The sequence below is a fragment of the Triturus cristatus genome, chromosome 4_1 (assembly GCF_964204655.1).
Source record: "Triturus cristatus chromosome 4_1, aTriCri1.1, whole genome shotgun sequence".
NCBI lineage: Eukaryota > Metazoa > Chordata > Amphibia > Caudata > Salamandridae > Triturus > Triturus cristatus.
The window spans coordinates 251,720,758-251,739,187 of NC_140585.1; the positions used below are offsets into that span (position 1 = coordinate 251,720,758).

An 18,430-nucleotide genomic window follows, 5' to 3' on the forward strand; every position below is an offset into this window, starting at 1 on the left:
TGTTCTGTGGAATGGCTTCTTTTAAACCTAAAAATGTTTCAACTTGGAGATCTGCACACTGGCACAAACAATTAGTCTTTGTGATCTGCATCCGAGGGTGTAGACGATATCCAGAAACTGAAACAGCGTGCTGGGTGGCGCCTATGTGTAGCTTCAGTTGTTACTTCAGGGTAGGAACTGGGCCGAAGTGGGGCTGCATGCCACCACCTACTGGTAAAAAGGGGCCATTCTAAAAAATATGCCAGATCCAATCTGGAGAAAGGGAATATTCTATAGCTAAATAATTTGTGGTTAGATAGAGTATCCAGTAGAAAGCGCATTTCTGAAGTAACTGGTTTGTCATTGCACAATCCCTTATTTTCCCAACTCCACGAGCTCCATGTATGTTGGCTACTTTCAAAATTACAATGTTTTCGACGAGTGTATGGGAGGAAAGGTAGTTATGAAGTGGCAAGCTGAAGTGGGTCAAATCTGAAACCACTTGAGTTGGAGCTTCCCTTCTATGATAAATGACATGATATGGGGAACACATAATGTGCAGAACTTCATCATCATCTGCTTTGAATTATACCATTCACCAAGTTCAAGCCATAACAAAATCTATAAAGCACCCTAAGCCCAAAGTTGCAGATCTGATGATTGCAAATTTATAGATCTTCGGAGCATGAATATTTAGAGTGGAAACGTGTCTCAAATATAGCAAATCATAAGATACTACAAATCTATTCGATCGACGTATATGTAATGACATAATATACAAAGAAAAAAGTGAATCTGTTGGGGCAAAATGAATCATCTTATGCTGTATTCATTGTACGTCTCATACGATGGATAACAGACTTGAGAATAATTTCAGGTAGTTAGTTTGTGTTGTCTTTGTATGAAGTGGGGTGTATACAACTCACAATTATCCCTGTCAGCAGACTTGTCTGCATATGATGCAGACAACCAACAAGCCATAGCTGCATATTATATTTCCACCTAAATCCGTCTCTCTTCTTACCAGATTCCTTTTAAAACGTAACCAAAAATCAAATATCCAGTGATTTACTTTCCATGCTGTATAATCACTTTTATGTAGAAATCTGTTGATTCCAAACACTTTCCTGCAATTACGATAGTTGCCCCGAGTATTCACAAAATTATAAATATAAAACCTTTCCTCTGTAGTTTTTTTCCGCTTTTTCCTTAAGGAAATCTTAATTTTTTTGTATCAGCCTTAAATAAAAGCATATGAACAGCTGCATTACGGTTGTTGGCAGCATCTAGTGATGATACCTATATACATACTGTTTGTGAAGAGTCCAGTAGTGAAGAACTGTATTGTCCCAGCCTTTAATGGGACTTTTTGTAAGCACTAATAATTAGTGTGGCTTCAATAAAGAAATGATAATCGACTAAAGATCAGACAAATGAAACTAACAAATTTGATCAACAAGGCTCTTGGCTATTATGAAGGTTAGGGACTCCTTGAAGGTGAGGCAGTTTCAGAATGGCAGTATATTTGTTTTATAGCATAAAGCTTACATTTGAGAAAAGAATGAGAGATTGAGTATTTAAGTTCACACTGTGAATCATATTGCCCTGTAAGCCCTGAGGATGCCAAGCCTTTTAATAGAAGTAAGGAAGAAGAAATGAGCTGTCTATAATAGCTATAAGTTGCACTTTTTTTCATACGAAGCACTCTGATGTTTACTTCTTTGATTTTTGTTTCCCAGGCATTCCTGACCAGAGTGGCAAAAAACCAACAAGGGGCTCTGGAACTGCTGAGATCTGGCGTGATTGTACGGCTAGCACAGTGCCAGGTGTATGATATGCGCCCAGAAACAGAACCTCCTGGGTAAGTCAGAAAGCCTCATTGTCTTTCAGTGACTGAACCTGACCAAACCATATCCCTTTACTCAGCAACCTAAAAATAGAAATGTTGGATTTAAAGTGACAGAATATGCTTTAGTACTTTGTATCTTCTACTTCGCGCGACTAATGAACAGGCCAATTAGGTGTAAGATTGTAGCTCTTCCCATAAAGGCTTTTGTAGCTCAAATTGTATGCTGCTTATTGAGCAATAAGTTGATTGTTGCAATACTTAGCCTTTTTGAAGATAAACCTTTCTAGCATTTGCTCTGCATCAGTGCCTACTACTTTACCTTGACTTCCTGCTCGTAGATAAGATGAAAACTTTTAAGTGTATTTGATTTCAACCTCAAACTGTTCTCTCTCAAATTCTTATGACTGACATTCCCAGGACAAATGACTCAGACTTCAGAAGAGTTCCTCTTCCACAGTTTCTGGTTAGTAGGCCCAGGAGGACAGCTTAAACTTCTTTTTGCCTCCTTTTCTTTTACGTTTTTACCAAGGTACAAAAGTCCCTTCTTAACCTCTGTTAAACTTGATGAAGCATCTATTTGCTAATGTTCCATGTGTTAAATACATTTGTCTGAATCCACAACGGTAGGAAGTTGCCTCTTTTGGACATGGTTAGCACCCACTTTTTGCCTAGAAAATGATGTAGTTTTGACTGGAAGTGCACAGGGTCCTGCCAACCAGGTCCCATGTGCCTTGATCTCATTCCCTAAACTGTACCTTTTGTTTCCACGATTGGCACTCTGTTAGCTCACATATAAGTCCCTAGTAAAAGGTACCCCTGGTACCAAGGGCCTTGTGGTTAAAGAGGGCCCCTTAGGGCTGCAGCACGAATTGCGCCACTCTAAGGGACTCCACCCCAAGGACATGCAAGTTACCACTGCAGCCTGCGTGTCTTGATGCAGACAAAACTGAAGAGTCGACATGGCACACATCCCTGTTTGCCATGCCCATCGACACTGCATACAAAATACCCCTCCAGCAGGTCTTAGCCCTAAGGCAGGGTGCAACATGTCTTCTATGAGGGCATATGTTCATGAACAGATATGCTTCTGCAATATCCTTGTTGATTATTGGATATTGTAAGTGACCAGGGAAGCCAAAGTAAGTAATTGGGCTGGGCACTCGTCATTAAGAGTTCTCCAGCTCCATAATGGCTTCACTGAAATATGGAATGTTTGGTACCAAACGTTTAAGCATAACAAACCTGTACTGAATCCAATGTCAGATTTATTGAAAAGTGCACCTACAGGACACCTTAGAGGCGTCCCCTGAAAACTACCAATACTTAGTGTGGTCACCGACTGAGTCAGCCTGCTACCACCAGACAGTGTTCTGACCTCATGGGGAGAGTGCCTGTGCACTCTTGAGTCCGAGGGCAATGCCTTCCCTGGGTGGAAGTGTTCACACCCCCTCCCTGGTCAGGAAGAGCCCTCCGTAGCAGGGAGCTTTAAAGGCCTTGCCGCCTTTGTAATGCGACCCCAGCCTCTCCTGTTAGAGGGAGCAGGCCCCCTTCCTTTCCTCACCCCTTTTTTGTCTGGAGGACAAGATGGAAAACATAGGAAGAATAGGAGGTGTGCCGTCCTCTGCAAACTCCCTCAGGTGCTGAAGACGAGGTGAAGTTCACTTTTCAGTGCCCATCATCTTGAAGATAGTGGGACTTATCCAATCAGGGCTGGGTCTAGTCTTCCTCCCGCAGGAAGTGGGCATAATAGAGGGTGTAAACACCCCAGGTAAGAGGCCCATTGGACACTACCTTTCACTTTAGGTGGCATCCCCAGATCCCGAACTTCAGTTCCTGATGACCTAAGAAGAGCCGGACACTACAGAGTTGCTCCAGCAGAGAATACTGCCGGCACCAACTGACTTGGCCCCAGCCCTATCAGTCTGTCTGCAGCCCTCGACAATCCTGCACCAAAAGATGACACATCCAGCAGCCCAGCGACATCCAAAGCCTTGGGAGTGACTGCCTGCGTTCAACAAGGATCAAGACTCCCAAAAGCAGCGGACCTGTTCACCAAGCAACCATCTCCAAAGAAAAGACTCTGTGACCTGAAGAAATGCGAACCCTACTGCAGGTTTCACCGGTGCACCTGACGCCTTGGGCATGAGTCTAAGTGGCCCATCGGTTCCAGCAAGGTTCCCCAGTGATTGACCCGAGTCCATGATGAGCTGACCTCTCCTGGACTTCTTGACTTCTCCTGCAGCCTCCGCATGGAGACCTTTTCATATGCGACCTGCTCCAGTAAGCCGTTTCCAACACCAAAAGGCACCCCTGAACCCGTCCGTCCTGGGCCTTGAGTAAGAGGACCAAAGGTGTCCCTACGTCCCAGAGCAACACTACTTAGTTGCCCAGCTGTTAGTTTCCTTTGACCTGCCTCCTGGCCTGATCCTGCATGCCTTGTTTGATTTGGCCTCTCTTCATTGCTTTGGACACCCGACACTGTGATGGCTCCCTGCACCCGGCCGCCCCAGTGCCGCTGATGGTGTATTGTTGGTGTTGCTTTGGGCCCCCATCCAGTGCTTGCTTCAACCCCTGGAGATTGACCCCCCCCCCCCCCCCCCTCCGCTTCCAGGCACTGCTACTCACCTGTAAGCAGCCTCTGTCAGATTACCCCCAATCCTCATTGATTTGTATTGGGCGCTTGACCTTGAACTTGCATTCTGCACCTGGCTGCCCCTGTGCCGCTGGTGGTGCACCGTTGGTGCTGAACTGTACCTTGCCCAATACTGACCTTAACTTCCAAAGACTGATCCTGTAAGTCGAAGATATCCCCATGTATGCTGAATATTTTCTTCCACCCAGAGCTTAACATTTCAAAGTCTGAAAGTTGCACTAAGTGTCCATTTTTGAAACTGAAAAGTATTTCTAGTGAAAAATGTATTTACCTATGAGGAAGTTCTGTGGTTCTACAAAATAAATACAACCAATTATTCTTTTTATAAATTGGTCTCGGATTTATTTATGGAGTGTGTCTCATGTATTGCCACTGTGTGTACAACAAATGCTTGTCACTTCCCTCTGATAAGCCTAACTTCTCACCCACACTACCACAAAAGAATACATTAGTATTATCTACTTTAGCCTCTGGGGGATCCACTGGACTCTGCGCACTATACCTCATTTTGATATAGTATATAGAGAGCACACTTCCTACAAGAACACATTCCAGAAGAATGTGGCATTAACTTCCACAACGCAAACAGTAAGAGTCAAGGGAGGCGAGTGATGGTGTCCCTCAGATGGGCAGGTTTATGAGGAGGAGTCGGTGAAACGCAAATAAATACAAAAAGACCTTCACATAAGGGAAATGGGGAGGAAAGAGTTAAAAACTTACTAGGGATGCTTTTTTTTAATCTGTTATTGTATTTATCATCTCTACGCATCAATTCAAGGTCCATTATGTTCTAATAAAGATACATTGTTCTAGATGTAGTGCATGCATACATTATAATGAAGACTAAAAGAAAAAAACCTAATAAATGTAGATAAATGGGTAATCTCATTCGTGATTTCTTTATCATAATAATCTGAGTCAGTCGGATAATCAACACGGTGAGAATACTTGCTCTTAATTGTGAGTTGACACAGTAACATTTAGATCGAGTTTCATTCCTCACATAAGCCTGTTTTGCATGTACTTCAGCGGCTCATTTATTCCTCTTATTAATCATTGTTGTCACCTAGCAACCCTTAAACCATTACACTTCCTTCATGCGGTACAGTTCAGAAAGGCAATTCCTGTCTAGCGTAAAGAGTACACCGATATGTCAGCAGGTCATCCCTGCCTCAAACGCTATTGATCTTACTTCATCTACTCTGTGGGACCGCGTGTCTGAGTGTATGTCAAGCTGTACCAGGAGTCTCTCCCATGTCTCGACTGTCTGAATTTAGGGTTGCAAATATTTTTTTTATTGATTTTCGGTAGTACCAGATGGGCCAAGCCCGACAAGAAACATATAAATATAAGGCATATTGTAAAAGCGTTGGGTACTGCAAACTTCCCCCCAGCCAGTCTGCAGAACATCAGACCAACAACCACCCCTCCACCCCTCCCCCCAACTGCGCGCCATACACACCGTCACCCTCATAGCACATACACATCGAATAGAATACCGTCCACGTTTGCATGAGTCCTTCACATTAGACCAGTAAATCATTCACCACCAGCTGTTCTAGAGGATCTTGAGCCACAAGTCGTGACATTAAGGACAAATCAATACCCCGATATTTGGCCCACTTGGCCCATATCTTCCCATGCTTTTGTGGGCAGCCTCTAGCCTGAAACACCGCAACCTCCGATGACATACATCTATCTATGGCCTTCTTCCAATTCGCTACACCGGGTGGGGACGTGTCCTTCCAATGCAGTGCAATGTCACGCTTTGCCAGCGTAAGGCCCAAGAACAGAAGGTGTCGTTTATATCTGTTCCCCCCCAATGCCTTCTGTGCTGTGAAGGAGGGTCAATCTAGGGTCCGCAGGAAGGATAAAACTCGCCCCATGCAAGACAGGACAGCCTACCAGAAGTGATGTAGTGCCCCACACCGTGTGAAGAAACAATCCCTCGTCCGAATTGCAGCAGAGACAGACGGGGAACTAGATAGCCCCCATCTTCCAGAGGTGGAGGCGTGTTTAATATATCCTGTGGAGATATTTAAATTGGATCAGCCTATACCTAGTGGAGACCATGGAGTACCTAGGACTAGCCAGCGCCTCAGTCCAATTGTCATCTGTCAGAGCGGGCAAGTCTGCCTCCCATGCCGCCAGAGTCCGGTGTATAGTGGTTTTCGAGTGAGTAGTGAGTGTTTGGTAGATTTGCCAGATTTTGTGGGCCCCCAGGTCACTCATCAACATCCGGCCATCCAGCGGGTGAAACGCGGGTGGAGACGTGAGCTGTCGTATCAGGAGGGACAGGGCATGGCGGAGCTGCAAGTACCTATGGAACTGTGATTTGTGAAAGTCAAAGTCTGCCTGCAACCTCTGAAAGGACATAAATGTGTAACCCTGAATAATATCTCCGAGAGTGGAAATCCCGATGTCGTCCCACCTACCGAAACCCTCCCGTGTCGAGACAGGCCAGAGGTGAGATCCCTGGCAGAGGGGGGGTAGCCCTGGTCAGCACACCCTACCAACCCATAGGCCGAACCGCCCGCCGCCTTATCTGAATAACTGTCCGGCAGGCCGGAGGAAACGCCTCCAAGGACGAGCTGCTGTATAAGTGGTGAAGCAGCAGGGTATCCACCATGAAGAGCCTCTCCACGGCATAAGCCGGGTCCACCTGAGAACCGTACCACCATTCATTTATTACCAGTAACTGCGAAGCCCATTAATATGCACGTATATCGGCCACTGCAATTCCACCGCAGTACGTGGACTGGGTACATGTCATGAGTGCCACCCGGAACGTGCCCCCCTGTCACAGAAACTGATTCAGGAGTGCATGCATTTGGAGGAACCACGACGGGGGGGATAGGATACAGATAATTCTGTAGTCTCTACAGTATCTGTGGTAAGGACACCATTTTAAAAACGGTGGACATACCGTATAGCGAACGGCGCAGGTGGGACCACACTGTCGTCTTGTCCTGGACCGCGGGCAGTAGTGGGGCTACATTGCGCAACCAAGCCTCGCTAGGGCACCGCGCAATATATATCCCGAGGTACTTAAAGCCCGCGTTTGCGATAATTAGTTGTGAGGCCCAAGACTGGCTCCTCTGTTCACCGCAAATGGGGAACAGGATCGATTTGGACGGAGAATCGGCAGGATTTGGAGCACCCGCGGCCTGGAGGCCCATGGATGAAGAAAAGGTCTTCGTCGGCCATACGGACCGTTGCCGTAAGGTCTGTATATAATAATTTCACGTAGGCCTGGAAGCGCGGTTCCAGGTTGACGGCCTCTAAGAGTTTAAAAGGCTAGGTCCAGCTCAGTGAATCGAACGCTTTATCTATGTCTGCTAGCAGGACCGCCGCGGGGAGACCGAGACGGTGGGCTTCGGCCATTGCGTGTGGGCCTGTCTGATATTGTGTCTGGTGGAGCATTGTGGCATAAAGCCAGACTGATCTGGATGCACCAGATCCTGGATACACGTGCGGAGGCGGTCAGCAAGAACCTTCCCTAGCAGTTTAGGCTCAATGTTCAACAATGAGGTAGGACGATACGAGCCCTGGTCTTCAGGAGGGCAGCCCGGCTTGAGAAAAACTACAATTTCGACATGTCGCCAGTCCGGGGGCAGAATTCCCTGCTCGGAGGACTCCTGTAGCGCCTTAAGCAGTCACGGTCCAAGAGTCCCCATGTGAGGGTGCTGGAAATCGCCCGGGAACCCGTTCGGTCCTGGCGCGCGACCCGGGTGAGTATTAGATAATGCTGCCTGAAGCTCGTCGAGATATATGGGCGCATCCAGGGCGCAGCGCTGCTCATCTATAAGGGATTCAGCAATGACTTTGCATTTCTCATACAGCGCAGCTTAAAAATCAGCAAAGGCTTGAACCACGGCCCCGGGGGAGGTGCACGTCTCCGTCTGGGGACTGTAGTATTAGGACCTGCGTCAGATGCTCTGGCCTGGCAGAGCCTATGGAGCATCTGGCCGGACTTATCCCCCCATTGAAATATCCTATATTGGGTTGCCAACCAGGCCTCCTTGGCACTATCTGTATGCAGCTGATGAAGCTGCTGCTGCATGTGTAGCATATTACGGCGGGCACAGGGGTCGGAATTCTCCACCAGTTGAGATTGCAGGTGGAACAAACGGTTCTCCAGGTCCCCTGTCTGCGCCAACCGGCGCTGCTTTCTCCCGGTACGGTAACTGATATCTGCCCCCCTTATCGTGGGCTTAAGTGCCTCCCAGAGAATAATCGGGGACGGGGAGGACACGGCATTGAAGCTAAGATAATCGGCGATTGCCCAATGGAGCATCTCCTGGTACTCTGTGCCCCGGAGCAGCCATGGGGACATACGCCACCGATATGGGGCTCGGCGAGTTTCCAGGCGCAGCCTAAGTTGCACCGGCGAGTGATCGGAAAGACTCCGAGGCAGAATAGATGTGTAGGTCACTCTGTGTATATAGCTGTGTGGAAGGAACAAATAGTCGAGGCGTGAAAGAGTAGGGTGGACAGATGATGCATATGTGAACCCGACTTCAGAGGGGTGAAAGGCCCGCCATTAGTCTGCCCAGCCTAATGTGTGTGCCAGTGTGTGCAATTTAGATCTAGCGGGGGGCGCCTCTGGCTGCCTGGCTCACCATCTATCTAATGGATCAATTATGTTGTTTCAGTCTCCACCCAATCTCGCCAGGCCGCCCGGGAGAATTCCCCAGAGTTGTCATTTTATCTATGAATGTCTGGCCAAGTGGGGGAGGGGCGTAGACGCTCCCAATTGTAATCTGTTCACCGGCTATGTAACCGGAAATAACCGTATAACAACCTCTGGGATCTGACCAATGTTGTATGACCTGGAGTATATATTCTGCAACAACAAGGGTACCCAAGAGGGACCTTGGGAGACAATTGTTTTCAACAACAGTGATCCCCAGAAAGTGAAATGGAAACCAAAGGAATGAATATAGACTCAATCGTAGCTATAATTAGTGGACTTGTCCAGCCGGACAGAGGTCTGATATTTACTTGTAGGTTTAGAATATAATCATACAAAACAGTACATAAAATGGGACACAATCCTGTGTCCTACTTAGCCAGTAAAGTACAGGCTAATGAGGCTCTATTTAACAGGCATGTTATTAAAGTCCTGATGATGATCCTCTCATCCTTTAAACGGATCGAAACGCCGTCGACACCCTAATACACCTTGTACGCAAAAAACCTTTTGTTCATTCCGCTGTAAAGGTGTTTTGTAGTGATTTGTTCTTGTAACACTGTATATCCTCCTTGTGTAACAAACCGGAAAAGCTTTGCCTGAGCCCCCTGTTGTTCGTTTTCTCCTTTGTTTATGTACTTTACTGGCTAAGTAGGACACAGGATTGTGTCCCATTTTATGTACTGTTTTGTATGATTATATTCTAAACCTACAAGTATGACCTGGAGTGGTACTCTGTGATGAATAAGGACTGCTGTGCCTCGTGCACTCCTATTGAAGCCTGAGTAATACACCGTGGCAAACCCATAACACGAAAGGCAAGGGGCTTTGGTGCCTAGGAGATGCGTCTCTTGCAGTAGCAAGACATCGTCTGAATAACGCTTTGCCAGATGGAGCACCGCCCCCGTTTAACCTTATTCAGTAAATCTCGCACGTTCCAGGCTAAGATGTTGCGTTCCCCCAGTGGAGAATTAACTGTAGTGTGGGCCATTCCTGAGTTTTACCGTGTTTAGTGGTGGGCAATGTGAGGGTGACGTACCAAGGAATATTTTGTAGGGTGCATAACACTTAAAACAAACAATAATAAAAAACCTAAGACCTCCCTGCCTCCCCCCACGCCTATACATCCAAGCACAAGGACTTTCTGTCACGACGGAATCCTGTCCCAGGCCCCAAACATGATGGCCCAAGCGGTTCCTCCACTGGATCTTCTACCCCCACTCCCCCCACCTAATATCACCCAACATGACCCAAAACCGTCAGGACGTATAGTGACCACACCTTCCAGGGCTGGATTGGGACCCCAGCCATAGTATCGAAAGCAACCCAGCACGGTGGTGCCTCTAGCGACTGCACCCATCAATTAAAGAGAAACCAAATACAAAAGGCCCAAATGATTAGGCTACTCAGTCTCCGGGGCAGGGTTGCGAATATTAAGGATGAAATCTCAGCAATTGCCCATATTTGGACATCCCAACACCACTCACAGCCTTTCAAGCCTGTATTGAGTTGCAGCACATTGCTACCCAATGTTTTCTAAAATAGCAGGGCTATGTGAGTGTAGGAAACTGGGTTTTTGTTGCAGTTGTCCCACACTTTTTGCCCCCCTTTTAGCTACTAGATGCTGGTTTTTGACTGTGACCGTGCACTAAGGCTTACTAACCAGACCTCGGTGCCAGTGCTCCTTCCTTAAAACTAAGTGATGTCTGATTGTTTTACAGTTTGCGAAGGACTCTAGCACCCCTGTAAGTCCCTATTAAATGGTACCCCAGGTACCGGGGGCATGGGTACTAAAGAGGGTCCCTAGGGGCTGCAGCATTTCTTATGCCACCCTAAGGGACTTGCACACAAATTCCAAACATACTGCCATTGCCGGCTGTGTGACATGGTGGCAAACCATGTTTGAAAACCTGACATGGCACACACCTGTCTGCCATGCCAAAGACACTGCATGGGCTATATGTATGTCATCCCTACAGCAGGCCTTGGAGCCCTAAGGCAGGGTGCATCATAGCACATGTTAGGACATAGCTGAATGAGGGAATATGCCCCTGTAATGGCTAGTTCCAATACTGGATATTACAAGTGAACAGGGAAGCCATCATAAGGTATGTACTGGGCACTGGTCAAACGAGTTTCCCAGCTACATATTGGCTTCACTGAAACCTATGGTATTTGGTATCAAGCACCTCATATTAATAAACCCACACTGATTTCAATGATGAATCTATTAATACATGCACCCAGAAAGTACCTTAGAGGTACCCCCTGAACCCTACTAGTCTTCTAGTGTGCTGGCTGACTGGTTCTGTCCAGCCTGCCATCACAGACTGGTTTGACTCCCTAGGAGATGAGAGCCCCACTCTCAGAGGAAATAATGATTAAGAAAACACTTATCTGCTGCAGCCTGTCACTCTGCCGGCCGCCTCAGTGCTCCTCTGCTCACTGTGGCCACACAGCAAAGGCTCCCAGACTCCCCACCCAATCCTGACGTTGCTCTCATGCTATTACGCAGCATGAGAGCAGCACCAGGTTTGGCCTGAGCAGGCTGGTTTAATGCTCGCTGAGGCACAGGAAGACTGTGCCTTTTCTTCACCTGGCTGTAGAGCTCAGCTGGGTTGGAGAAATCTATGTGCACATGTCGGTTGGTCGTCCTAAGACGTAGATACACATGCTGTACATACTTCAGCCATCTAGTGTTGGCCTGGATCTATGAAAGCTGTTTTTCTTCAAAGAAGTCAATTCTTGAGTCATGAGGTTGTGCGACGACGACTCCTTTTTGGCAATGCACATGGGCATTGGCTCTATTGTTAGATTGTTGTCTTTCCACCATCTAGTTCGAATATGTTACTGAGCTTCCGAGCAGTGCTGTTTCGGTGATCTTTGGGTCTCCCCAGTTCCTCTCCCTTTTGTCGGTATTGTTTACTGTTGCAGCCTTTTTTTCTCACATCGTCTCAACGATCACGCAGCTTCGTTCGGGGCAGGTATTGTGCTAACCCCACCACCGCTGAGAGGGGTTTCATCCTTCATGGCCTCTCCCATCTGTTTGCTCCGTAAACGCCATGCCTTGCTTGGGAAGAAATGGATGCCTTTTTAGGTCTCGCTAGTGAACGCAGCGCATGCGCTGCTTCGCCTTGCGAGACTCTATTGTCGTTGCTTTCCTTCGCGAAGGGAGACAAACCATGTGCGCGCACGGACAGTCGATGTGCGCACACATGGCGTCTCCTCTGAAGGCGGACAGGAGATGTGCACTCCGTACGCGTGCACATCTCCTGTCCCTGCGTGACCAAAGCGCGCGCATGGCGCGCTATACTTTTTCTAAGGCTGGTTATTTATACATTTACTCCTCAGCGCCGTTGCTGAACCGACAGCACTGAGATGTCTCAGTTTAGCCCGCGCTGTCCATATCCCGTCACTAATGCGCAATAATCACCTTTGTCAGGTTTAGCTAATCTAAAGTGACCTAACTCCATTCTTCACCTCTGTGGAAACTCCACGAAAACGCACCTCCGACATGTCATGCGTGCTCACGGCTTCGAATGTCCGCCTTGTAACCGTGCTGTGAGGTAGTCCCATCAGATCAATGCTATTCAGATCAACTTAGAGCTACCCGACGGCAATTGTAACCAAAAACTGGGCCTTAAAACAACACAGGTCTAGCATGGTGAAATCCGAGTAGGGAACGCGCGAGTCCTCGCTAAATGTCTGGAGGCAAGCTTTCCTAGGTTACAATAAATATGTCTGCTCCAATAGGTAACCAAACACAGCCACAACACCCCACGCTCTTGCAAGGGAGAAATAAACGTGGTGTTTAACACAATTGATTTGCGGCCTGAGGCAGGCTGAGATTACAATGCTGTAGAGCAGCGTGTTTTTAGCTACAAAAGGCAGCAAATGAGCAAAAAAAGTCAAGTTGACCTTTTATGAACAACAGCATTTTTCTGGATGCTATTAACAATGTATGGCATTCTGTAACAGTACAACTCGATATACACAGATTCATTTGAATACCATACAATATAATGGCTAATCTTCCAGTAACTGCACATGAGAGAAAACATCTTCTCGTTCAATAGAGCCATCTGCCTTTCTGGTTTCGGTTTCCGATTCTGTAGTTCAAAGGTTCTGCTGCTGTGATACTTTCAGGGTGCGGTTTGCTTCCTCATGAGAGCTCTCCCTCAGAACACGATGCTTAAACATTGTATTAGGTGCTGAGCACCTGCAGTGCTTCAGTTTGGAATAAAACCCTTTTCTGGCCCCTACAGGACCAAGTGCCGGTGTCTAACATTAGGTGTGGGCTGAGATTATTTCTGTGCTCCGACATGCGTGCTAGCCGTCCACAATAGTGCTTCAGAGCCCCGTGCAGGGTATCTGGTGCTATAGAAGTGGAACTGTCCAATACAGTGCACAAGAGTGCGTTGTTAATTACTGAAATCACAACACCAGCGCCGTGCGGGCATCGGCGCAGAGAGAATTACGGGTAAATTATCTCTATGCCTGTAAACCAATGATGGACAAGAAGCATCCACAATGACGACAACATATACATCGCACTGAGGCTTATATCATATTCAGACACCGCGGACGCTTTTAGGATCTGGTTGTATATGCTGATTTTTGATGCAACAATTTAAAACCAAGGTTTTACAGTGAGTTGTTAAGCTTCTTTTAATGATAACCTGTGGGTTCAAGGAACACTTTTGCATCAGAGCTTTTAAATAGTGGAGCTTTTGGTATACAGACATTTTACCACTTTATCATGAAAGTAGGTTTGTGGCAGTGGAATAGTGTGACAAGGGTGTTTGTATGTCTAAGCAGACTGGCCTCAGTTGAATTACAGCAACAACAAAACAGATCACCACATCACACTAACACAACAAAACACTACTATAACAACCTAGCAAAACAACAAAATACAACACAAAAACACAAATCAGCAGCAGAACACAATGATACACCAGCACAACACAGCAACAAACAGTATTCGGTAGCAATGTGCTATTATTTTGTGTTCTTATTTGTTATACTTGTATTGATGCTTTTCAATGTTGTGTCTATGTTGTTAATTTGCTGGCTAGTGTGTTCTTGTATGAGAAATGGCACTGTCAAATTGTCTTACTGAGTCCTGCTATTATCCTGTTATGCAGCTCTCTTTACAAACTTCAGGAAACATACTACCTTTTCATCCAAAGCAGCACATCCCATTATCACACCGCGCAAAACAATTACCACTGCCACAGATACTTCTCTATCTGTTTATGAAACAAAGAGAACAAGCATTTGCAATGCATTAGGTCTTGCATGTGCTACAGTTTGTTATTGGCATTGTAAATGACAATGCCTTTTATTTATCTGTTTTGAAAACAAACACATAAATAAAAGGCATTGTCATTTACAATGCCAATAGCTCAAACTCTCGCAAATGCGAGACCTATTGCATTGCAAATGCTTGTTGATTGTGCCCTGCGTGTCATGCTAAATACCCCTGGGCTGATCTCCATCAGGTCTGCAACCTCTGCCCAGGAGTCCTACTCGCCTGATGCAATCTCTAACCTGGAGTACGGTCCCTCCACTCCTACCCACTTGACACTGCTTGCATTATGAGTAGGCTACACCTAAGAGACAGACAGCCACTCTCGGCTTCCAGGCCGCCCCTGCTTTCAGTGGATGGATCCTTGCCCAGCCACCGGCATACACCACGCAGACATGTAAGAGGCAGATCACCTTCAAGGGGGCTGTTGAGCTTCCACCACCATCATCCATTGCCTCCTATTTGGCAATCTTTTTCGGAGTGTAATAAAGTGAAAAGCAAGATTTATAATACTGAGCTTGGAGCCGTGCTGAGATTAACAAACTTTGTGCAAGCTCAGTTGAGTGGAAAATAAATCTTCTGAAATATAAATTTCCTCTTTCCATTTACTGGCCCGCGTTTCCAAGTCATCTGGCATGAATGAGTTAAAGGAGGTATACACGGCTCCAATAGATGGTTGGTTCTTTCTTAAGTTGTCTATAATAGGATTATTGACAAATCCTGATGGGACGCCACATTTTTTACTTAGAAAATCACGTACTTGCAGGTACTTATAAAAGTCCCTCCAATCCAGTTTATATCCTTCTTTGAGATTTTCAAAAGCGGCTATATCGGATAAAGAATAAAAGTCGCAGAGTTCGGACAGGCCTTTGTCTTGCCACTTTTTGATTATTGAATCTTTAAAGATTTCGGGCAGGTTAGGGTTATTATAGATCGGTATATAGTAATTCAGACGACCCAGTCCTCGCATTTTACGAGCCAGTTTCATAGTTCTGAAACCAGCTACCAACGTCTTGAAGCGTACTTTCGTATAGTGGGAATCCTTAAGAAACCTTCAAATGCATCTCCATGCATCTTTGCCCATTATGAGTTCAATGGGTGTGGGTATCCCTTCCAATGGGTTAACTATTGGCTTATCGGAAAAAGAGTGAGGTTATACAGAAGAGTGGTTGCCCAATAATAAAGTCTTATATTTCGAAGAGCCAGCCCACCCCTTTCCTTTGGCAGAGAGCGATATGTTCGAGGCATATGAGCTGCAGATCTCACACTTGCATTAGATCGCCATCTGGTGTTGGGCTCGGATGCTTGCACCTTGTTGTTGTCTTGGAAGAAATCTTTGTAGTCACGAGATAGGTGGCTCCTCCCTTGGACGATAGTGCGCATGGGCATGGGCATCGACTCCATCCTTAGATTGTTTTTTTCCGCCATTGGGTTCGGATGCAACTTTTGCGCTCCGGTTCGAAATCTTCATTTCAAACTTTTTCGCCGCGCAAAACTTCCAGAAACTCTTCGGATTCACATCGAACATCTTAATCTTCGACGCGCCTTTCATTGGCTCGATTCCGGTCGTCGACGAGGGCTGCTGGGCCTATCCACGCTGTGAGGCCTACGGCTCATGGAAAGGACGCCATTCAAGAAATGCCCCCAATGTGGAGCAAATTTCCCGCACAGTGACCATCACAAAGTCTGCAACCTGTGCCTATCATCTGAACACGACGAGTCCAGCTGTCCAGCCTGCGCATCCTTTCGATCGGAAAAGACTATTCGAGATCGAAGGGCTCGACGTCACATGATGGCGCAGAAATCAGCTCCGGAACCAGAGGACATCTTCGACAAAGGCCCAGATGTCCCGGAAGAAGATTCCGAAGATCTCGAAATCGTGTCGGAGGCAGACGACTCAGACGACCCCATCACTCCTGGTCAACGAGTGAGTACTACTGCCCCTGCCCCAACCCCACCACCAAAACCGAAGGCACTGGTCAAGACTCCACCTGTTGGCCCCAATCGCGATCGAAAACACACTTAAGAAGCCTCGCCTCCGAAGGAAAAAGACACGCCTTCCGGTAGCTCGGGACCGAGCAAACCTCATGTAATCGTCCCGCCTGCGCCTTCGGCACCGAAGCCGAAGGAACACTCGGCTCCGAAATCTGTTCTGACGCCTTCCATCGCCAAAGACAAATCGGCCCCGAAAACCTCGAGCTCCGTGGATAAGCCGGCTTAGAACACTTCCAAGCCTAAAGATCCAACTTCGGCTCCGAAACGAAGATCCTCTGAACCAAAAGACAAGCCTAAGGACTCTACCACGCCTCCTAAGGCCAAAGGCCATAAAACCCAACACCAGCCCGCTCGGAACCGAAAAAATTGGCACCGAAAGGCGGTTCCCGAGGAAAAGGAACTTTTTCATCCGGATCCTGTCGATCATAGTCAGAAAAAGATTTATATTAACCCTGAAACAGGACATGTCACAGCCATGTAAGAAGAAAAAGTTAGACACAGCACCTGCCCCTCCAGTGCCTGTGAAGAAGGACTCTGCTACATCACCTATACCTCCTTCTCCTGTACTTCCTTCTTACCCACCTCCTCCCCCTAAATCTATTACACCACCTCTGCCTGTATCCAGATGGTGATGACCTAGGGGTGGGGGATGACCCAACTGACCTGTTCACAGATCCAGACAATCCACCACAAGATGATTGGGAGTACCCTGTCCCAACAGATTTACCAGACCTCCCAAGCCCCCAGCCATACCCCTCAAAACCATCTCCCCCAGACGATAATCTTGGTTTTGGACAATTACTTAATAGGGCTGCCGTTTACCACGGCGTCACAATGCACTCAGACACAGCAGAGGAGGACTTCCTTTTGGATACATTCGAACCATCCCAAAAGACAGTGCAAATATTGCCAATGATCAAGGGAGTCATTAAGCATGCCCCTGAAGTGTTCAAAGATCCCATACGTGCCAGGATTTTTAACCCTGGAATCAATAAAAAATATAGACCTGCCCCTGAAGACCCTGCTTACATTAGGGGACAGCTGCCTTTGGATTCTCTAGTAGTTTCCAACGCTAGAAATTGCGCCAACTCACAAACCTCCGGGGATGCGCCACCACCCGGTAAAGAATCCAAATTACTGGACGCTTCTGGCAAAAGGGTAGCTGCGCAGGCAGCCAATCACTGGTGCATAGCCAACACGCAAGCACTGTGGGCTAGATATGATAAGGCCCACTATGACCAACTGGAAACCCCATTACAACATTTGCCTGACCAATATAAAACCGAAGCAAATGATCTCATCCAAGAAGGCAAGCTAATTTCAAACGCGGCAATTAAATGCGCACTCGACGCTGCAGACACTGCCTCTAGATCCATCAATACTAGTGTACTCCTTAGACGCCATGCCTGGCTGCGCATTTCAGGCTTTAAGCAGGAGGTCCAGACTACCATCCTCAACCAGCCGTTCAACCAAGAAAAACATTTTGGCCCGGCTGTAGACACTGCACTCGAAAAAATGAAGAAAGACACTGAGTCTGCTAAGTCCTTGGGAGCGTTAGTCTCCACAAACACGTGGCTCCTTTTGTCGCTCCTTCTATAGAGGAGCCTCCAAAAACATGGGAGCAGACCCCACATCTTCATTTAAAACCACTACACAGACATCCCCCAGTAGAGGATATTTTAGAGGCAGATACAGAGGGAATAACAATAAAGGAAGAGGCCGAGGTAATAACTACACTTGCACCTCCCCCTCTACAAAACAGTGACTTCCCTCCGCTTCCCCCAGACAATTCCACTCCAGTCGGGGGAAGATTATCACAGTTCCTACCTGTCTGGAATTCCATCACAACAGACAAGTGGGTAAGACAGATTATCCAGTATGGTTACTGCCTGGAACTTACAGCTACCCCGCACACATACCACCCAAGCAGCGCCCAATGTCCCCAGAGTA

The 18,430-nt window shown here is 47.0% G+C and overlaps 1 protein-coding gene across 1 annotated transcript in view; it reads left to right on the plus strand.

Moving 5' to 3' along the window:
• Positions 1–18,430, plus strand: part of NUP205 (nucleoporin 205) — an 839,084-nt gene that overhangs the window by 583,183 nt on the left and 237,471 nt on the right. The window contains exon 33 of the mRNA XM_085651995.1: positions 1,719–1,840. Coding sequence (XP_085508121.1) covers positions 1,719–1,840 — 122 coding nt within the window. The remainder of the gene's footprint in view (positions 1–1,718; positions 1,841–18,430) is intronic.